This window comes from Mustela erminea, chromosome 15 (assembly GCF_009829155.1).
Source record: "Mustela erminea isolate mMusErm1 chromosome 15, mMusErm1.Pri, whole genome shotgun sequence".
In the NCBI taxonomy this organism is placed as follows: domain Eukaryota; kingdom Metazoa; phylum Chordata; class Mammalia; order Carnivora; family Mustelidae; genus Mustela; species Mustela erminea.
The window spans coordinates 11,103,748-11,122,525 of record NC_045628.1 but is presented as its reverse complement, the minus strand read 5'-3'; the positions used below and the strand labels follow the sequence as shown (position 1 = coordinate 11,122,525).

At 54.3% G+C, this 18,778-nt stretch overlaps 1 protein-coding gene across 1 annotated transcript; it reads right to left on the bottom strand.

The window, feature by feature from the left end:
* Positions 1–11,838: 11,838 nt before the first annotated feature.
* Positions 11,839–18,558, bottom strand: ZIC5 (Zic family member 5). Its single transcript, XM_032314315.1, is given in 3 exon segments — positions 11,839–12,510; positions 16,903–18,421; positions 18,424–18,558. Coding segments are annotated over 3 exon segments (1,986 nt in total). The 5' UTR covers positions 18,448–18,558; the 3' UTR covers positions 11,839–12,067.
* Between the last annotated feature and the right edge of the window lie 220 nt (positions 18,559–18,778).

Sequence of the window (18,778 nt, the reverse complement as noted above, 5' to 3'; positions counted from 1 at the left end):
CAGGGTCCTCAGATGGAGTCCGACGTCAGGCTTCTCCCTTGGCAGGGAGTCTGCTTCTCCCTCTCCCTCTGCCCCTCCCCACCAATAGTGCTCTTTCTCTCTCTCTCTCTCTCAAATAAGTAAGTAAAATCTTAAGAAAAATCTTTAGAAAAAAATGGCCAGAGCAGTCAAACCCTCGCCCTCTCCCCCTGAAAGGAGAAAAACATGGGCATAATCCTCCTCATTAAAAGTCTCCCTGGGCTCGCCTTTCAATTTCCCTTATCCTCCATTACCCTGAGCCAGGCGGCCAAGAGCTCCTGGGTCCCCTTACACAGGCTTTGGCCCAGTTTGCATCTGTAACACGTCAGTGCCAGGTTCCCTGCAGGTCGGGAAGATGAAACCCACAGCTGGTAGGAGATGCGTGTTCAGAGCCTCCACAGAGATCAGGACAGAATGGAACACGGTGCCTATTAATTTTAGGCTGATGGGCCCAATGGCAAGGACCCCCCCACACACAAAAGGGGGAGCCCACCAGAAGGGTCCTACACAGCCTACAGGGGGAGCCCCACAGGAAAGAGGTGGGGCGCAGAGCACAGGGCTCCCCCTATGGAGGGAGGGCCTCAAGTGGGATGGCCCTAGGGTTCAGCCCAATTGAGGCAGCCAGGACTTAGAGTAGGGAGAGAGATGCATAATGCGAGTATCACTAAGAAAACTTCATAGCCAGCATCCAGAATTTCTAAATCAACCACTTCACCAAATTCCCAGCCAGCCCATAAAATCCTTGCCTGATCTGCTTCCTTTCTCCAAATGATTTTATTAAACAGTGTTGGGGGGGCGGGGAGTAGAGAGAACTCAGGGGTGAATTACATTTTAATTTAATTTTATTTTATTTTTCTATAATCTTTTTTTTTTTTTAAGATTTTATTTATTTATTTATTTGACAGAGAGAGAGAGAGATCACAAGTAGGCAGAGAGGCAGGCAGAGAGAGAGGAGGAAGCAGGCTCCCTGCCGAGCTGAGAGCCCGATGCGGGACTCGATCCCAGGACCCTGAGATCATGACCCGAGCCGAACGAAGGCAGCGGCTTAACCCACTGAGCCACCCAGGCGCCCACATTTTAATTTTATTTTAAATGCAGTCTCCCTCAATTTGTTTCCTTCAAGTCTGTCCCGAGCGTGGTTAGGTACAGGATGGGTAGATGTGTAGGCCCTAGTAACTTGCCACGTTGGATTTAAATGTGCTACAGTTGTGTGTGTGTGTGTGTGTCTGTGTGTGTGTGTATAGACTTCTGTGATCTTAATATGCACAGGCACTCATTATACCAGAGTAGAAACATGACAACTCCAAGAAGTATTTGTGTCTACAGTATCTGCAGATAAATTTAAAAAAAACTGTATTTTGCTTTCTGCACACACTTTGTTTTTGGTTGTGATTCTTCTGGAAGCCTGACCATGTTAACAGCTTCGGCCTGGACTCGCAGGAGGGGCAGGGAGAGTATGCAAAGCTGCAAAGTGCTTTCATATTTAAAAGGATTCTCCGGGATTGCAGACCTGTGGGTTGATGGTTTTTTCTGGATCCATTTCCTGTTTTTCAGGCTAACCCAAGGTCTGGGACTATTCCGGGGTGGGTTGGGAGCCGCTGGGGGTCTCAGCGGGATCTCTGCAATTCGAGGGGGCTATTCCCAGACAGGATCGGAGCTACCGCCTGCCTCTTTCTCATCCTGGTGTCCAGCAGTCACTAGGCTGCCCAACACCCAGGGACTGAGGCCCAAGTGACCTGCGAGTTAACTTTACAAAGAGGAGGCTGGGAAGAGAAACATAATGAGTTTAGGACGGTGAGACCCTAGGAAAGGAGAAAAAAATGAGAGACTGAGGAAGCTGGAGGCTTAAGACACCCTCCTAGGAGCCCAAAGAAGGAGTTGGCATAGGTTTTGGCTTAGGAGACTGGAGGCCTGGGAAGAGCCCATGTCTGGGTCCCTGACAAGCTAAGCTGCCTGCCTCAGGAGCACAGCCCCAGCCGGCTGCATCCAGTCCCCCCAGGACAGCCCCTGTCACCACGCAGCCACCCACTGACATGCTCTCTGGGCCCACAGAGCACAAACATTCCAAACAACTGATTGAGTCTGTGTAGAAACCACAGGCCAGAAGATGACCAACAAGGCAGCAAGCACCTTTACACGTTCACTACCTCCAAATATTTCACCGAATCAACTGTCCCTGGCCACAAAAACCAGGGGGAGAAATGTAAGACCTTCTCAAAACCACAGATACACGAGGGGCCCACCTAGGAGGGTAACCTCAAGGACCCCCATGGACCCAGAGCTTCTGGAAGCCCAGTCGTGGGCTTTACCCACGGGCCTTTCCCTGACCTCGCAGGGGTCCCCACTGGCCCCCTTCCGGGAGAATCGGACCCTCATCAACCCTTCCTCTCCCCGGGCCTTCCCTGGCCTTGCCGTTTCCTGAGCTGGGCTCTCCCGCAGAAGGCGAGCGTTTCCCGTGCAGGAGGGGCTTCTCCCACTGGGAGCGGAAACCGGGTGTGGGGCACGGATGCAGGGACGCAGGGGCGCACCGCCCCCCGTTTCTGGCCCAGGAGGCGACACCGCAAAGGTCCGCAGGGTGCTTGGCCGGCGCCGCGGCGCGTGGGGAAGAAGGTTACAAACGCGAAAGGCATCACGACTCCGCGTGCAGCCGCAGCTCGCGTCGCTCCGCACGCTGGGGCTCTGGCCCGGCTCTCAGCAGCTCCCACTCCTCTCTAACCGCTCGGCTCCTAACGTGGGGGCCGGCGCGGAGCCGCGCCCCGGGCTGCAGCCCCCAAATTAGCGCGCTTCTGCAGCGGGGGCACCCAGCGAGCTGCCTCCGCGCGCCAGGCCGGCACCTCCCGCCCGCGCTCGCCTCCCCGCCCCGGCAGCTGGGATGGATGTGATTTCACGCACATCCTGCGCACACACACGTGCGCACACACGCAGTCGCCCTCGGCGCCGCCCGCACACCGCACGAGCCTGGACGCTTTCCTTTTGTGCTCGCTTCGCAGGACGCGCTTCCCTGCCCCCGGCTTCCGCTTTTCGCCCCTTCCTCTCCTCGGCTGCGCCCCGGCGGGTCCCCCCCCAAACACACCGCCCCGGGCCTGGCTCCTGCGCCCCCGCCCCCGCGGGGCCCCTCGCCTGCTCTGCCCCGGGAGAAGGGCGGCCGCGGAGTCGCCCCGCGCGCCCAGCGACGGCCGGGGTCGGCGGGCAGCTGGGGCCGCAGGGCTGGCCTCGGGCCTGCGCCCTGTTTGTTTTCCCTTCGCCCCCTGAATGCTAGATTAAGACGTAAAGATTACCCGCGCCGAATAATGCCGGGAGTCAACACTCGAGCAAACAAAAGTGCTTGCACAACTCCGCCAACCCCGCTGGGACCCGGGCCGCGGGCTGGGGGGAGAGAACGCGCTCCTCGCTGCTAATTACAAATAAATGATGATGTGCTCACTAAGTAATTGATTTAATGAAGTTCCTATGAAACTATTAAACCCGGGTGGAGGTCAGGCTGGAGGCGCCCCAGAGCGCCCATTGTGGGCTGTTTAACTCCACCAGGCTCCTCGGAAAGACATCGGGGCTAATAGGTGAAGTCACAGCTGCTCGCGCTGACTTCTCGGAGCGCCCGGCCGGCCGCGGGCACCCTCGCGCCCTCCTCCTGTCGCGCCCTCGTGCCCCGTCGCCCGCGCCCCGCGCCGGCCAGCTTACCCACGCCACTCCCAGCCCCGCCGCCGGCTCCCGAGGGCCTCTCCAAAGGGATCCCGGGTCTCGTTAAGAGCGGGAAGTTGAGCGCCGAACTTGTGCGCACCGCCGGCAGTCGGCGGCGTCCACCGCCGCCCACCCCTCCCTCCTCACCCCACCCCCGGCACTTCGTGCAGGAACTGCAGCCAGTGTGCCACGCAGGGTGCTCGCGCGCTCTTGGCAAGGTGCCTGGAACCCGAGCGTGTGCCCAGTGCACTGGCTGGGGCGGGGGCGGAGGGGGTTGAGTTGTACATGAGTGTGTGTGTGTGTGTGTGTGAGAGAGAGAGAGAGAAGAGAGAGAGAGAGTGTGTGTGTGTCTGTGTGTCTGTGCGCGCGCGCCCGCGCGCCCTTGCGTTTCAGGCCAAAAGGCCACGTTTTTACATCCCTTACCCTGGCCTGCGGCCTGTTCGTGCAAAAAAAAGTAGAGGCAGGGAGAAGAGGACCAAAGAAAAAGGTGCAAAAAAGATCACTCAAGGGGGCAGTTGGGCAGCGGAGCCTTAGTCTTGGGGTCTGCAGACCTGCTGCGGGAGGAGGGGGCCGGTCTGGCACAGCCCTCTCGTCCCCACCTCCCACTTCTGCCAGCGCCCTGACCCGGCCCGGCGGTTCCGCCCCAGAGCGACGCCTCCAGTTCCCAGTGGGGCTGACTGTGTAGGCCTCAGGCCCGAGGCTCTGGCTGAGAGGCCCAAGCTACCTCCCTTCCCCTCGGGCACGGAGCTCAGTCCCTGCAGGAAGGTGGGATGGCTCTGGTGGGAACTGTAACCTCCCCTTATCCCCGAGCCTGGGGGGGTGGGGAACCCCTGAGGGGCCACATCCCCTAGGTGGAAAAACAGACATTGAGAACGGATCTAAAGTTAAGGATGCTAGGGGCGCCTGGGTGGCTCAGTGGGTTAAGCCTCTGCCTTGGGCTGGGGTCATGATCTCAGGGTCCTGGGCTCTCTGCTCAGCGGGGAGCCTGCTTCTCTTCCCTTACTGCCTGCCTCTCCGCCTACTTGCGATCTCTCTCTCTCTCTCTGTCAAATAAATAAATTATTTTAAAAATTAATAATAATAATAATAATAATAAAGTTAAGGATGCTAACCCCGGCACTCAGCAACGAGGGCACGACGGAGCATTTGACCGCATCTCCCGACCCCTTCCGGGCACCTTGTAATGAAAGGGAAGGCCCAGGTCCATCTGGAACTCCACACCAGCAGACGGGCCTCCCGTGGGGGTTCTGGCCGCAGAAGTCAGTCGGACAGGATCCCTTGCACCCCTTTCCCCAGCCGAGTCTTGTCTCTCCTTGTCAAGAACAGAGAGTCCACAAAGTTTCTTAAAAGTACCCGTTTCACTTATGTCACAGTGAGTTAGCAGTAAGCTTTTTTTTTTTTTAATGTTAGTAATTTCCAGCTGCTGAAATCAACTTCCATTTGATTTTGAGTCAAATGCTTGGCATTTGGTTGGAGGGGATGTTTTGGCGCAGTTCTTGGCGCCCTTAAAGAGGACTCCAGTGTGTCTGGGCCTTTGGTCTTCCCACCGCCTGGAGGGGATATTGACAAAAATCTTGCTTGAGCCCTCAGTTTCGCCATCTGTAAATTGGAGCGGAGGTCCTTGGCAGAGCTTTGTGATCTGGGCAAGGGATCTTAAGGGAAAGAAGGAAGTCAGTAAAGAAGCCTGTTCGCACCAAGTTTTTGCCTTTCTTTGTATCAGCTAGGCCCTTTGTAAAATAAGGCCCGGCCTGACGGCCTAATGCATTTTTGCAGGACGCGCGGGGGTGCAGACCAAAGCGAGTGTCCCCACCCTGCGAGTCCCGCGTGACCCTCCTGTGCTAAACAGCACTCCCCCCCAAACGGGCCCGAAGTGGTGGGCGACGGCGCACTAACCTCCCCGGCCCAGGGCAGCTGTTCCCATTTTGTTCCCGCCTTCCCTCCCCTCCCCCCAGGCCCTCGTATTCCTTTAACGCCTGCTGAGGACGGCCTCCCCGCTGCCCTTCATGTAGGATGGGCCCTTCTCCTCAGCCTCCAAATGAGAAGTGACATTTGCACTCGGCTCAGCCAACGCGTGAGCACAGCGCGGGGACACAGGCCCATTGACCGAGCGCGGCCGAGGGGCCCGCGGGCTCGGCGGCATCCGAAGCTGCCTTAATTAATACCATCTTAAATAGTCCGGCAGCCACCGAAGACAAAGTTGAAGAAAGACTTTAAGGCTGAGTGCCCCTCGACAAGCTCTTTTTCCCCGTGTCATTCAATATTTAATGCGCCCGCTTCGAATGCTACTACTGGTGTTCCTTTCTCAGCAAGGACATTATTTTTTCACGGTGCCCATAGCCAGGGAAAGCCCTTTAGGCAAAGAAAATCAAAATGTTTGTTGTTTTGGATGACTTATAACTGTTGTTTAACACAAGCACTTTCAGCAAAGTGTAACAGGCGCAGCCTCCAAAGCAAACAACACAATCCTTGTGACAGAGTCGGACACAAAAAGCACATTGTCTTGCGGACTACCCCTTTTCTCTGGTGCTAGATGGGGGCCTGTCTCCGAGTGAACACCACGATGCCATTTCACTTTTGAACTATTGTTTCTGAGTTATGCCATGTGGCCAAAAGGAGCGAGAAGGGGGTTGTTTCCAGGCTCATAAGACAAACGAGTTGCCTTTTCATTGAAATCCCCCCGCGATCCTTGAAAACGGAGTTTAAATGTCACCTCCGCCTTTCTAATGGGCACAGGGCTGGAGGCGACCCTTCAAAGCGCCCGGGTGATAAACGACCCTTATTAAATATAGCGGGGACCGCTGGGAAAGTCCCGCGCCCGGGCCAGCACGTGGAAGAGCGCCCCTCGCTGGAGGGCCCCGGAGAGGCCCGGCCTCCCCTGCAGCCCGCGAGGCCCCCCGCGGCCGGCCGGGACCCGGCTTGGGCTCGGGGTGGGGGGTGGGGGTCGGGATGGGGGGAGCCCGGGTGAGGGGGGCCAGTTGTAAGACAACTTCTTATCTGCCGCCCCCAACACGCCCGTGCGCCCCCATCCCCAAGAGGCTCGGCGTGAAAGCTCGGTGCGTTTCCCCCTGACTTCTTTTTGTCCGTTGCCGAGTGGCGTCTGCAAGTCTGAGCTGCAAAGTTACTGATTTGCAGGCTGCATGTTAAGGCAGCCCATGTAAGTAATTTCTCCGGGCACCCCAGCAAAGGAGAACAAATCGCTGACAAAGGCGAGCGCTTTCGATTCAGCGGCGTCGTTAAGGCAACCCCGAAGTATTCCTCCTATAATAAGTTCCACTTCAAAGGGTTTCTCATTCAGCGGTGACTGCTTCGCACTTTTATTAAGTCCGGGCTTTTTCACTCGGAGGAATCATCTGTTTGGTTATTTTTCATCGTGTTTATTTTTCACCATTCACACAGTACTTGTATTAAATAAACAAAGAACAATCGCTCTGCAAATAAAAGTACTTAGGTGGGGAGAGAAGGAAGAGGAACTGGAGCCCGGGCGCCCCTGGCTCGGTCCCCGCCTCTGAGCGCACCCACCCCACCCCCACCCGCCCGCTGTCCTCTCCTCGGTCTCCCTCTCCCCTTTCTCGCCGGCTAGGAGGATCCAGGGCAGATCGGAACAACAAGTGGGTGAAAGACCCATGCTATTAGGGGTCGTGCGTCTCCGATTAGACGGGCAGCGTTATATGTAATACAGATATTTCCGACGAGGTGAAAATTGAGCGCGCTAAGTTGGCATGGAAGTACAGGTCACTGCAAACTGTATCTTAATAGAGTGTCTCGAATCGCTGTCGAGCCTCTGCCAGCGAGTCCCCTGGCCCAGCCCATTGCCATAGCAATCCTGACGCTCCTGTGGGTGTACCAGAAAAGCAGCAGTTTGAATTTCAAAGAACATGCCTTTGAACTTCTCCCTGCCTGATTAGGCACTTGTGCCCTGTGTGAATGTGTGTGCCCGGGGAGTGTTTGGGCGTGGGCGTGGTGGGGGGGCTGTCTGTGAGTTCTCGTTCGCGCAGGGAAAGTGCTGGGCTGGAGACCCCAGTGCAGAGTTACCGTGGGTCTCCTTAGCCATCCCTCCATCTCGGGAGGCTGGGTTTTCCTGGCCTTGTGTCCGTTTTGGTAGATGGTGGGTAGTCTGATGTGAGGGGCTGACAGTATTGGTAAGTGTCTGGATTGTTTGTTTCTCTTGTATTCAGCTTTCCTTGCCTCTCTGACTTAGATGATCACTGGAGGAACCAGTTTATCCTCCCCCTCGGTCCCCAGTCCTATTTCCTAACCAAACTGGGCTAAAAAAATAGTTCAGAGGGAACATCTCTCTCCCATTTCATAGGGAAAGAGATGACAGACTGATAGATTAGAAGCTGGTAGGTAGGTAGGCAGAAGGAACCACTATGATCTCAAATAACTTCCCCCAAATGCAAGATTTAGTAAATGACAAGGTTGCAGTACAGACCGGTAGGCTGATAGCTGGGCCTCACTTTCAAGGACTTCGGGCCTCCTCCTCTCCTGTCCAGGGTGCGATCCCTCTTGTGTGGCCATCTCCAAACTCCTTGAAAGAATAGAATTCCCACCCTCAAGCTATTTCTCCGTGATTTAGATTTTTGGAGCAGGAGTTTTACCAAAGAAAATCCTGGATGGGGAAAAGATATATCTCCCCTACAAATAGCCACGTACTGGAAGATTGTCCTAGCCCGGAAAACAAAAGGTAGATGATTTAAAATGTTTGTGAGGGCCACAAGGGCGACGTTTTGCCGAGGAGAGATGAAGTCTTTGATGATAGCCAACGTAGTGTCAATAGTGGCTTTCTTTGAGACATATTCAGATGGGAACGTCTTGCTTGCCAATTGCCATAGAAATCTTAACACACCATGAAGATTGTCCAAGCGCCAAGCCTTCCGTTCTGGACTAAATTACTTTGAAGTGGCGCGGACGGGCAGTGGTCAATTTTAACTCTATAGACTGGACAGAGAACTCTGGGAGTGGGAGATTGTGCGTTTTAAAGCAGAAAATAAGAAGGGGAAACTTGTTTTATACACTCTATACAAGGTTCTGCTCATTGTCAGATATCTTTTATCTTTTATATTTCCCATGAATGATTCATGTCTTGGTGGCTTTGTGTCACCCCTTTCACGAGAAACTTCATTAGAGAGCTATAAGTTTTCCCATTGATTGGGGCTCTTAGCCAGGAGTGTTTTTCACTTCGTGCACTGGTTATCGTCATCTGGCTTAAAACAACTCATTGCAACGTGTTTCACCTTCACTAGATCGGGCAAAGCTGACTTTCAAAAACCACCATAACCTTATGGAGAACTGCTTATGGACGTGACTACCAATTGTTCTTTTCTTTTTTAAAACTAGTTGCCTTTTATCAGTTTTCTACCAGCTAAGTGAAAAAAAAAAAAAAAAAAACCAAGCCCACAATCAAATCAGCCCTGTTCGTGTGGATATGTGGATAGCCAATTACAGGAGTTCAAGCCACTGGGATATTTTGTGGCCATGAGTCTAATTTCTAGCTACCACCTGCCTCAAAATGCTGAGCTAGGCTTCCCAGATCAGCTCCACTTGCAAATAAACCTGTCGAACTGGAAGCCAACCCCCCCAACCCCCGCCCCCCATTACCTGATGGTGAGAGGCATTTGATGCCCACCATTCATTCAGCCTGTTAAACTCCACACCTATCCCAGCTCCTGAGTTTACCTTCTTTGTGTCTGGAAGCCTCTCCCTGTCCCTGCCTCTTTTCTTCATTCTTTTTACCTTTTTACTTCTGAGGCTAGACACCAAAGAAATGCTCAGATTCACTTCTCAGGTTTTCAGTGATTAGGATCACTCAGGATATTATTAACCAATGAGTGCAGTAACCCCTAAGATTTATGCTGGTGTTACATGCAACTTACTTGGCTTAGTCTTCATAAATTCACTGCATTTTCTAGATTAGATTGTAAAGTAAACCAAGCTATAAAAATGTTATCGAGCTCAGGAGAACCCACTGTCCTCTGGTTAGCAACCTGTTCTGTTTGTACGAGAATGGCAGAAGCACGCCATTAGGTAAAACATAAACAAGACATAGGAAGAATACCTTTATTAAATTTTTAACTTCATAATCATTCTTGCTTTCTTTCTAGTGGAGGTACACATTTTTAAGTTTTCATTTTCGGTGTATTGGGAACCAATAAATCTGTGGCAGAGCGACCCTAGGCATGGCAAAATACATAAAATACATATTCCTTTGTTTCATAATAAATAAACCTGTAGCATAATAAAGAATAGTGCAAACTACCATTGAAAAAGTTGTATAAATAAAACAACTCATTATAAATCAGGAATATTTTGTTCTAATAAGTTTACGATACATAAATTATCCCCCCGAAGTCCATATCTACTTTGTCTATTTGAAAGAGCTCTGAAAGTGGGTATATGAAAAGCAAATAAACTTTAAAAATGTAGAATTATTTTATATTCAAGTTTTATGGTCTTTTTCTTTATAAAGGAGGGTCTGCATGTTTCATAGTCACTGTAACAATCTGAAGACAACATTGAAAGGCTTTCAAAGTGACAGCACCATGCACTGTACTAGTAATATAATATATCTATAAACTATATATAATCTCGTCAACACAATGCAAAAAAGACATGCAGGAAGAGTCCTGGTTTTCACATTACGTTGTTCATTCAAGTAAGCTTAAAAATATATTTCCCCATTTTCTTTCCTTTTTTCTTCTTTTTTTTCCTTAAATAAACCGTGGGTCATAAACGACAATCTTTCACCAAAATGTATAATATAATTCTTTGGTGTGCTTTGAACTCTTCCAGGAAAAAACAAAGGATGATGTCTGAAAATAAATTAATTCAACTGTACAAATAATAGTGTTCACACACGTTATTAACAATGACAAGACTGCATCAACCACTCACAGCACACAAAACAAATTTCTACAAACCCTGGGGAGGGGGTGTCTTCAGGGTCTCTGAGGATAAATTAGTGCTCTTTAGTATAGTTGTATGATGTTTATGATGGGCTATATTTTGCACGAGATGTGTTGCACGGACTGCAAATAAATTGACTAAGAGTTATTGTCCTAGGTCCTTGACCTTTTTTATCCTTGCTTGACAGCTCTGGCAAAGGTCACACATTCATCAGTGTTTGGTGGTAACTATAAACCTTTTAAAAAATTTTAATATGTACAACAACTCCCTCCCCTCTTTTAATGTAAATCGTACACTTCACACACTGTCGTTTTCAACTGGGATCCAGTTCCGTGCGCTCGGTGCTCAGGTGGAGGGAAAAAATGCACAAAAATGCAGTTTCGGGCATTGAAAAATAAATACTTTTTAAAAGGTTGATACAACAGTATAAAAGAGGGCTTGGCCTGTTTTAAAAACATCAGCTTTCCCTAAAATAGGCATGTTGCCGACATCACACCTCCTTAGACTTGCCTGTTAATTTTGGCAATCCCCAAACACTTAACCAAGACTTATTTTTTTATTACATGAGAAGTTTGGACCCAATCAAGAGGAAGCATCTGAGATTTCAGATTTTAAAAAAAGAAAAAAAAAACCCACAGAGAAAAAGGAGAGCACTTGAATTTCTTCTATTTCACAAAAAATCACAGTTGCACAGTTGTCTACTGCAGCAGCGCTTCTCTCCACTTTTGCTGGAACAATCACAGTAGCACAGTCAATGGAGACATGTTAAGTCTGCTGCATCTTTTTCTCTTTCCGTCACACAGGCAGGGTACTGGGGAAACAATCCTGTATAAAAATAGTGCGTTAAGAGGAGATCGTAAGAAAAGAGTGGGAATTTCATATGACAACTATTCGAACTTAAAGGGTTTTTACAAATAGTTTTGGACACAGGTACAGTCTGAGATCTGTTGGTGATGCAGCAAGTGTGTGGCTTACAATCAAGAGGCCTTTTTAGACTTAGGGCCCAAGGAGGAGGCAGAGAGGCTCCAAAGCAGCCCAGGTTGTGGTGGTAAAGGCATTCTCGAGGCACTGCGGGAAACGCAGAGGGCCTTGTTGCTCTGTGCAGTTCTGACTTCATGCTTTTTCTCGCTCCTTCCAAAGTCTACGGATATTGCATTGGCAGTGTGGATCTCGATTAACCCTTGGTACATCTTGCTCCTAGCCCTGTCCCCCTGCAACGTACAAGTCCGGTTCGATTGGTTTTTTTTATTTGTTTGTTTTCTAAGAAGAAGAAAGAAAAAGCCCAAATATCTTAATTAAATTAATTAAATGTACAAACACCATAGGGTTTCAAACGAAATAAATAGGGCTAATTAGACCCGGTGGCAAGTCTGAGTCAAGGGTTTGTCTCAGGCTCGGCATTGTCTCAGGTTAGGATACGGTCCAAGGACTCCCACTTATGACTTATTATTATTATCACGAGTAAATTCTAACGTATGGTCCGCGCAGCCTCAGAGTTCCCATACATCTCCTCGTCTTCAGACTCCGAGGTGCTTCCATTGCTGGAAGGTGTATGAAGGTGGCTGGGGGCTCCGCTGGCCTGGCAAACGTACCACTCATTGAGGTTGGTCACCTGAGGGGACAGAGTGCTAGAGCGACTCCGGGTTGTGTCCAGCACAGGGGACAAGGGGGCACCCACTGGAGTCCCCACTGAGGAGTAACCAAGGGCTCCTGGAGAAGGCGGGGGGGACTTGCAGTGAATCTTCATGTGTTTCCTCAGAGAGCTGGGGTGAGTGTAGGACTTGTCACAGCCCCGGATCTTGCAGTAGTAGGGCTTGTCGCTGGTGTGGACGTGAGAATGTTTCTTGCGATCGCTGCTGTTGGCAAACTTCCTGTCACAGCCATCAAATTCACATTTGAAAGGCTTTTCCCCTGCAACAAAACATAGGGAAGGTCAACAGTTGCTTTTCAGAGACCCCTCACTTGAGAGAGAAATCTTGGAGCGGAAATCTGGAGGCATTTTCCCATTCTCTTGAAGGCCAACTCCCCAGCCTGGTTTCCATTCCTAATCCCTATGTTCCAGAAGGCAGCAGGGTAGGGATCCTTCAGGGATGGGCCTGGAGGCACTCCCTAGACCTGGGCTTGTGAGAGGCTGGATGTCAATCCCTGCAGCACCACAGGGTTGGGGGTCGGGAGTAGGGGGGTGGGCACTGGAGGGGGTAAGGGTAAATGGGTACAGCGAAGTCCAGGAGGCAACATGGAAACCCAACCAGGACCCCAGTACCCAGGTTCTCACTGCCCTCAGGGTCTGTTCCTGCAAAAATACAAGCAGATCCCCTGTCAAGATAAATGCTGATAAAATGATTCTTCCAAAAGCCACAGCTTGGGGAAAGAATACAAGAAAAAGAGAAGGAAAGTAACCAAGTCCACTAAATTAAAAGTGAAGTGAGGGGGGGGTGCCATAAAATTATAATAATGGCATTTTGTTTCAGAGCGGCCCCAGGGTTCCCCTGATGGGAAAAGAAATGAAATAAAAAAGCCAAATCCCGTTCTCTTCAGAAACAAAGGCACCTGTGAAACACACAATCCCATCGCTTGATTTTTTGGAAGCCTGGCTGCGTCGAGCCTAGGCCCACCGCCTCTTCATTCTACCACCGTCCCTCCCAGCTGGCAGGGCAATTAAGAGCCTGAGGAAGGGGATCTCAGCAAACATTAGCAAGGCCCTCAAGGCCCCACCAGAACCAAGCCCACACCTGACGTTCCAGGGAAACAGATGCTGACAGCTTCCTACCTTACTGAACAGTCAGAAAAGGGACTATTTACCAGTCTTTGGCCCATGGCCCCTTGAAACTGCTCTAACCACCTCAGGGACGCCATGCCTTTAAGCACAAGGCCCCTAGTGCAGGAAGTGGAAATCCTCAATAAGACAATGCTTAATGGAAACCCAGCCATATATGCAGGCATTCAAGGGCAAGAAAGGAAGAGGGTGAACAGTACGGATTTTCTCTCACCTAAGCATCTACGAACTTGATGGACTCGAGTCAAGACTGAACAAGCCATCTCAGACACATTATTGTTCAATAACACTTCAATAATATTGTTTGTTCAATAATATTTACATGATTTTAAAAATAAAGTTGAATTTCTCTACGTTCTAGCAGCTATTCTGCTGGTTCACGAGGTCCGGCCTTTTCCTTAGTTTGGGATAATATATATATTTTTTTTAAAAAACAAACAACTATTAAAAGCTGAATGTATATAAATTTTTGTGAATTTTCTTATACAAATATTTCAGTGCAGTGTGGTTTTCGTTTTTGTTTTAATTTCACCAATGCTAACTGCTTTGATGCCAGAGCGTATTAATAGGACAGGAAGTATTCAGATGGCTGGAATATAACTTATCCCACCTGGAAATACTGTCTAAACATGAAATTAGGTTATTATTTAAACATACGGGTGGCATGGATCTACAGAGGGATAAACACAACGTAACACAATCATCCCAACCTTCTCAGCAGATGACCTGCAATGCCAACAAAAAAATGTTAAATCACTTTTTATCAAAACATGTTATCTGTCCTGATTTCTGTGTTCTACTTTTAAAAACTGAAGATAATATTAACTTAAAGGGGCATAATTTACAAAATTATAATCGGCCTTTCTTCAATACGTAGGCCTAAACGGTTTTATTCATCCTTTGGAAACGGGCAGTGTCGTCTGGAGTTCTCCCGCTTTGGTGCTCCCTGCGTATCCCGGGTCGGGAAGAGAGCGCGCCGCTTCCACACCGGCCGCCTCGCACTGCCCACGACACAGAGAAGCAATTAGGCCCAGCGAAGGGAGATGTGGGATGAGGGGCGGGGGAGTGGGAAAGGAGGGATGAAGGAGGTAGAGGAAGAAAGCAGGGGAGGGTAGTAAAGGTGAAAGGACCGCCTGTCTTTCAGGCGGCCTAAGAGGGGCACTGAGCAAATTTTAGCTAACTGGGGAGGGTGAGAGACCCCAGTGTTTACATTTCATCTTCTGACCGAGGGGTCAATCAGAATTTAACCACTTGCAGAATTCGAGAGAGTAAGGGCCGTGCATGAGCTCCTCTTCTGCCTACCCGTTCCCTGTCCCGGAGGGAACTGGAGTCCGGCCCGATGGAAGGTTATAAACCGAGCTGGGGGCACGTGGGTCAGGAAATGGGCCTTCGGGAGCGGCCGGGAATCACTGCCTTTGCTCCGTTTGTTCCGGGATCCCGGACAACCCCCAAACGCGAGAGCGCCGTGGTAGGGATGGGGGGTCCCCGATGGTCCCCCTGCCGCACACAAGGCGCCTGGGCGAGGCGGCCCGTGGACCCGACGCTGGCATCGCTCCCCGCGGCCGGGGCGAGAACCACGCGGCCCCCGGCAGCCGGGCGGGAACCGCAACCCTGCGCACGCCGTGGAACCAGAAAGCAGCTCGGGCCTGGGCCCCCCAGCACCCGGGATCTCCGCCCCGCCGTGAGCGCGCCCCTCTCCCCGGGGGCAGCCGTCCGAGGGAGCGGGGAGCCGGGCACCCCCCAGTTCCTTGCTCCACGCGCGCGGAAACGGCCCCCGCTGCGGTCGCAGCGGACGAAAGCACCCCCCCCCGACCCCGCCTCTCTCCGAGGCCTGCAAAGGCGGGAAGGGCCCCGAGACGCAGGCGGCAGGCTCTGCTCTCGGGGCCCACTGGGGCCGGGGTTGAGGGAAGCTCCACCTCCTGCGCCCCGCGTGCCCCCTTTAGGGTCCTGGAACCCTGTCCCGGCGGCAAGGGCTGGGCGTAGGGGCAAACCGCTAAGAGGGTTAGGGATCTTTTCCAAAAGCCTCTAGGGAAGTTTTTCCTTTTGGAAAACTCCTTAGGGCGGACCGATCCCGATTCGAAAAATGGGAACGGGTCGGAGACTTCCTGAAGACTTACTCCGGCCCCTCGTCGGTCCACGTGAGGCCTGCCAGGTGCTGGCAGACAGGAGCCCGGCCCCGGCCCCGGCCCCGGGCCACCCCGACCCGGCTCCCCCGGCAGATCCGCCTGGCGCCCCCGATGCCCTCGGCCCCGGCCGCCAGCCGGGCGCTGGGCCCACGCGCGGCGGCTGCTTCCTTGCCGCCCAGCGCCGATAAATCAGCTAAGTAATTACTGAACGTAAACTCCAGTTACTTAAGTGTCCTCCGAGGGGTAATATCGTCTGTCCCTATAAATCCCGACCGCTCGCGCTCATCAGCGCTTCCGCCCAACGCGCTCGTGCGTTCGACGGGGACACACGACCCACAGGAAACACCAACCGGCCGCGCCGCAGCCGCCTTCACGGGGTGGGGTGGGGGGGCAGGACGGGGGCTGGGATGCGAGGGGTCGCCACAGCGCCGGGGGTTTGCCCCCAAGTTCCTCCGCGGGGCCAATGCCCGCAAGAGACTAGCTCTCACCCTGTCCTCCTCCAACTAGAACCTTTTCTGGAAGGACAGAGCGAATTTCTCCAGCACCTTATAGGGCACGTGTGAGTGTGTGACAGAGCTGTGTGATGCTGCGAGGGTAAGCATGGGTGTATGCGAAGGCGTGTAACTGAGAAAGTGTGCGTGAGGGTGTACGTGGAGGAGGAGTGTGCCAGCATGTGGGTGTCCAGCCACGAGGCAGAGGTGGGTGGTATGAGACACGGGTGTGTGAAGTGGTTTGGGGGCGGTGTGGGGTGTGTGAAGTGGGGGGGGGGTGGGGGGGCAGGGCGCATTCCTTAGGCCTTGTGCACCACGCCCTGGAGGGACGGGACCCCTCCCCTCCTGTTAGGGCCGCCTCGAGCTAGGCCTAGAGGCCTCAGTACTGGAGTAAATCCCACGTGCCCCCTCGCACGCCCGCTCTCCGGAGCACGGCGACCGCAAGGGGTCCGCCACCGAGTCCGGAGGCGGGAAGAGCTACCGGGGCGGCTCCGGCCCCCCTGCCCCATCGCCCTCCCCAGGTTCCCGGGGCCGGGCGAATAGGGGCTGCCGACCGTCCTGGGCGCCTTCCTGCTCCGACTGCTGCTGCTTCCGATCCGGGGCGGCGGCGGCGGCGGCTGGAGCGCGTTGCCGGTCCCGGCCGAGGGGCTGCGGACGCGCTGGAGACTCCACCGTGTGGGAACCCAGCGCGGGGCCTGTGTGTGCTATCGAATTACTTATTCGTAGAAAAAAAGGGGGGGAGAGAAAAAAAAGAAGTCACATGTCCGGGTTATACGTATGCGAAGAGAAGCAGCAGAAGGAGGGAAAATGAAGGCGAGCAGGAGGAGGAGGAGGAAGAGAAGCAGCGGCGGAAGCGGCGGCGGCACGGGAGGCGGCGGCGGCGGCGACGCGGCCGGGGACGGACACCCACCTGTATGAGTGCGCTTGTGGATCTTGAGGTTCTCGGAGCGCGCGAAGACCTTGCCGCAGCCCGGGAACGGGCAGGGAAAGGGCTTCTCGCCCGTGTGTACGCGGATGTGGTTGATGAGCTTGTATTTGGCCTTGAAGGGCTTGCCCTCGCGCGGACATTCCTCCCAGAAGCAGACGTGGTTGCTTTGCTCGGGGCCGCCCACGTGCTCCACCGTGACGTGGTTCACCAGCTCGTGCATGGTGCCGAAAGTTTTGGAGCAGGGCTTGGCGCCGCCGGCCGGGGGCGGTGGTGGCGGCGGCGGCGGCCCGGCCAACTCGTCGGGGTCGATCCACTTGCAGATGAGCTCCTGCTTGATTGGCTGCCGCATGTAGCGCAGGAAGGCCCCGGCTGCCCCTGGGAGGTGGGGGTGGTGCTGGTGCGGGTGCTGCGCGGGCGCCGGCGCCGGAGGCGGCGGCGGCGGCGGCGGCGGGGGCGGCGCGTGGTGCTGCAGGTGGGGTCCGGGCCCGGCCGCCGCGGCCGCTGCCGCTGCTGCCAGGTTCAGGTTTAAGTTCACCGCTCCGTAGCCGTGCAGGGCGGCGGCCGCAGCCGCCGCCACCGCCCCGTAGTGCGCGTCCCCGGAGCGCGGCGCGAAGGGCGGCTCGGTGCGGCCGTACAGCTCCGCCGCGGCGGCTGCTGCGGCCGCCGCCAGCCCCAGACGCATCTGGCCGTTGAGCGGGTGCGTGTGGCCGCCGGGGGCTCCCGGAGCGTCGTGCAGCGCAGGAAAGAGCGCCGGGCCCCCGCCGCCGCTGCCGTCCGGGCCCGCGTAGGTGCCGCTGGCGGAGATGAACATGCCGGCCGAGTGGGGAGGCGGGGCCGAGTGCTGGGGGGAGCCGGTGCCAGACCGCTGCTCCCCTCCAAGCGGGACCCCGTGCATGGCCGCCGCGGGGGCCGTGGCGGAAAGGTCCCTCCGGAGGACGAAGTCCCTGCTGTGGCCTTTGCCGCTGCTGCCGCCGCCGCCACTGTCGGTGGTGGTGTAGCCCGAGAGGGCAGGAGGAGGGGGAGGGGGAGGAGGAGGGGGTGAAGGGGAGGGAGGAAGAGGAGGGGCTGGGGGCGGGGGCGCGGAGGGTTGCGCGCGGCTGCTGCCCCCGCCACCCGGGTAGGTGCCGGCGCCCGGGTGCGCGACCGAGAGTGCGGCGCGGGCGGCGGCCGCCGGCGCCTCGGGCTGTGCCGGGAGCGCCTGGGAGGGAGGGCTGAGGCCGAGCGCGCTCGCCTGAGCCATGTGCTCGGGTCCGAGCGGAGTGATGACCACGCCGGGGTCAGCGCTCAGGTCCCGAGGGCGGAGGTGCGTGGCTGTGGCGCGGAGGTGGGAGTGGGCGGGCGGGCTGGCCAGCGCCGGGAAGCCTGTCATATTCTGAAGCGGCCTGGCCTGAGCCGTTGCCAAATCCGCTAATCTCAGCGCTGGCGGGTTCCTCTTGCTCAAGGGGGGCTCCATCAGAACCGCACAATCAGACCCATAGACCCTCACTGGGGGGACTTTTTTTTCCCTCTGCCCACCTTCAAAAACATGTATATATTAGGCTCTCTTTAACTTCTTTGTCCTGGCCTCCTAACTCTGCTTATTCCTGTTCCCACTCTGTCCTCCAGCGATTGGCAGAGCGAACACCACATTTGAGCTGCACAGTGGGACCGAGATTTTGGAAATGGCACGGGTGGGATTGGAGGGAACAGCGTGATTGGCAGGAGCCCCGGCTGCCGGATTGGCTCCCATTCAGGCCTCGGGCCCAGCAGGGATCCGCCCCCGTGCTCGCAACCGCCTTCGCTTCCTCTAGGCGCCCCCTCCTCCCCTGCAGCCCTGCGTCCCCGCCTTCCAGGGGATGCCCAAGTTGCACTTGGAGAA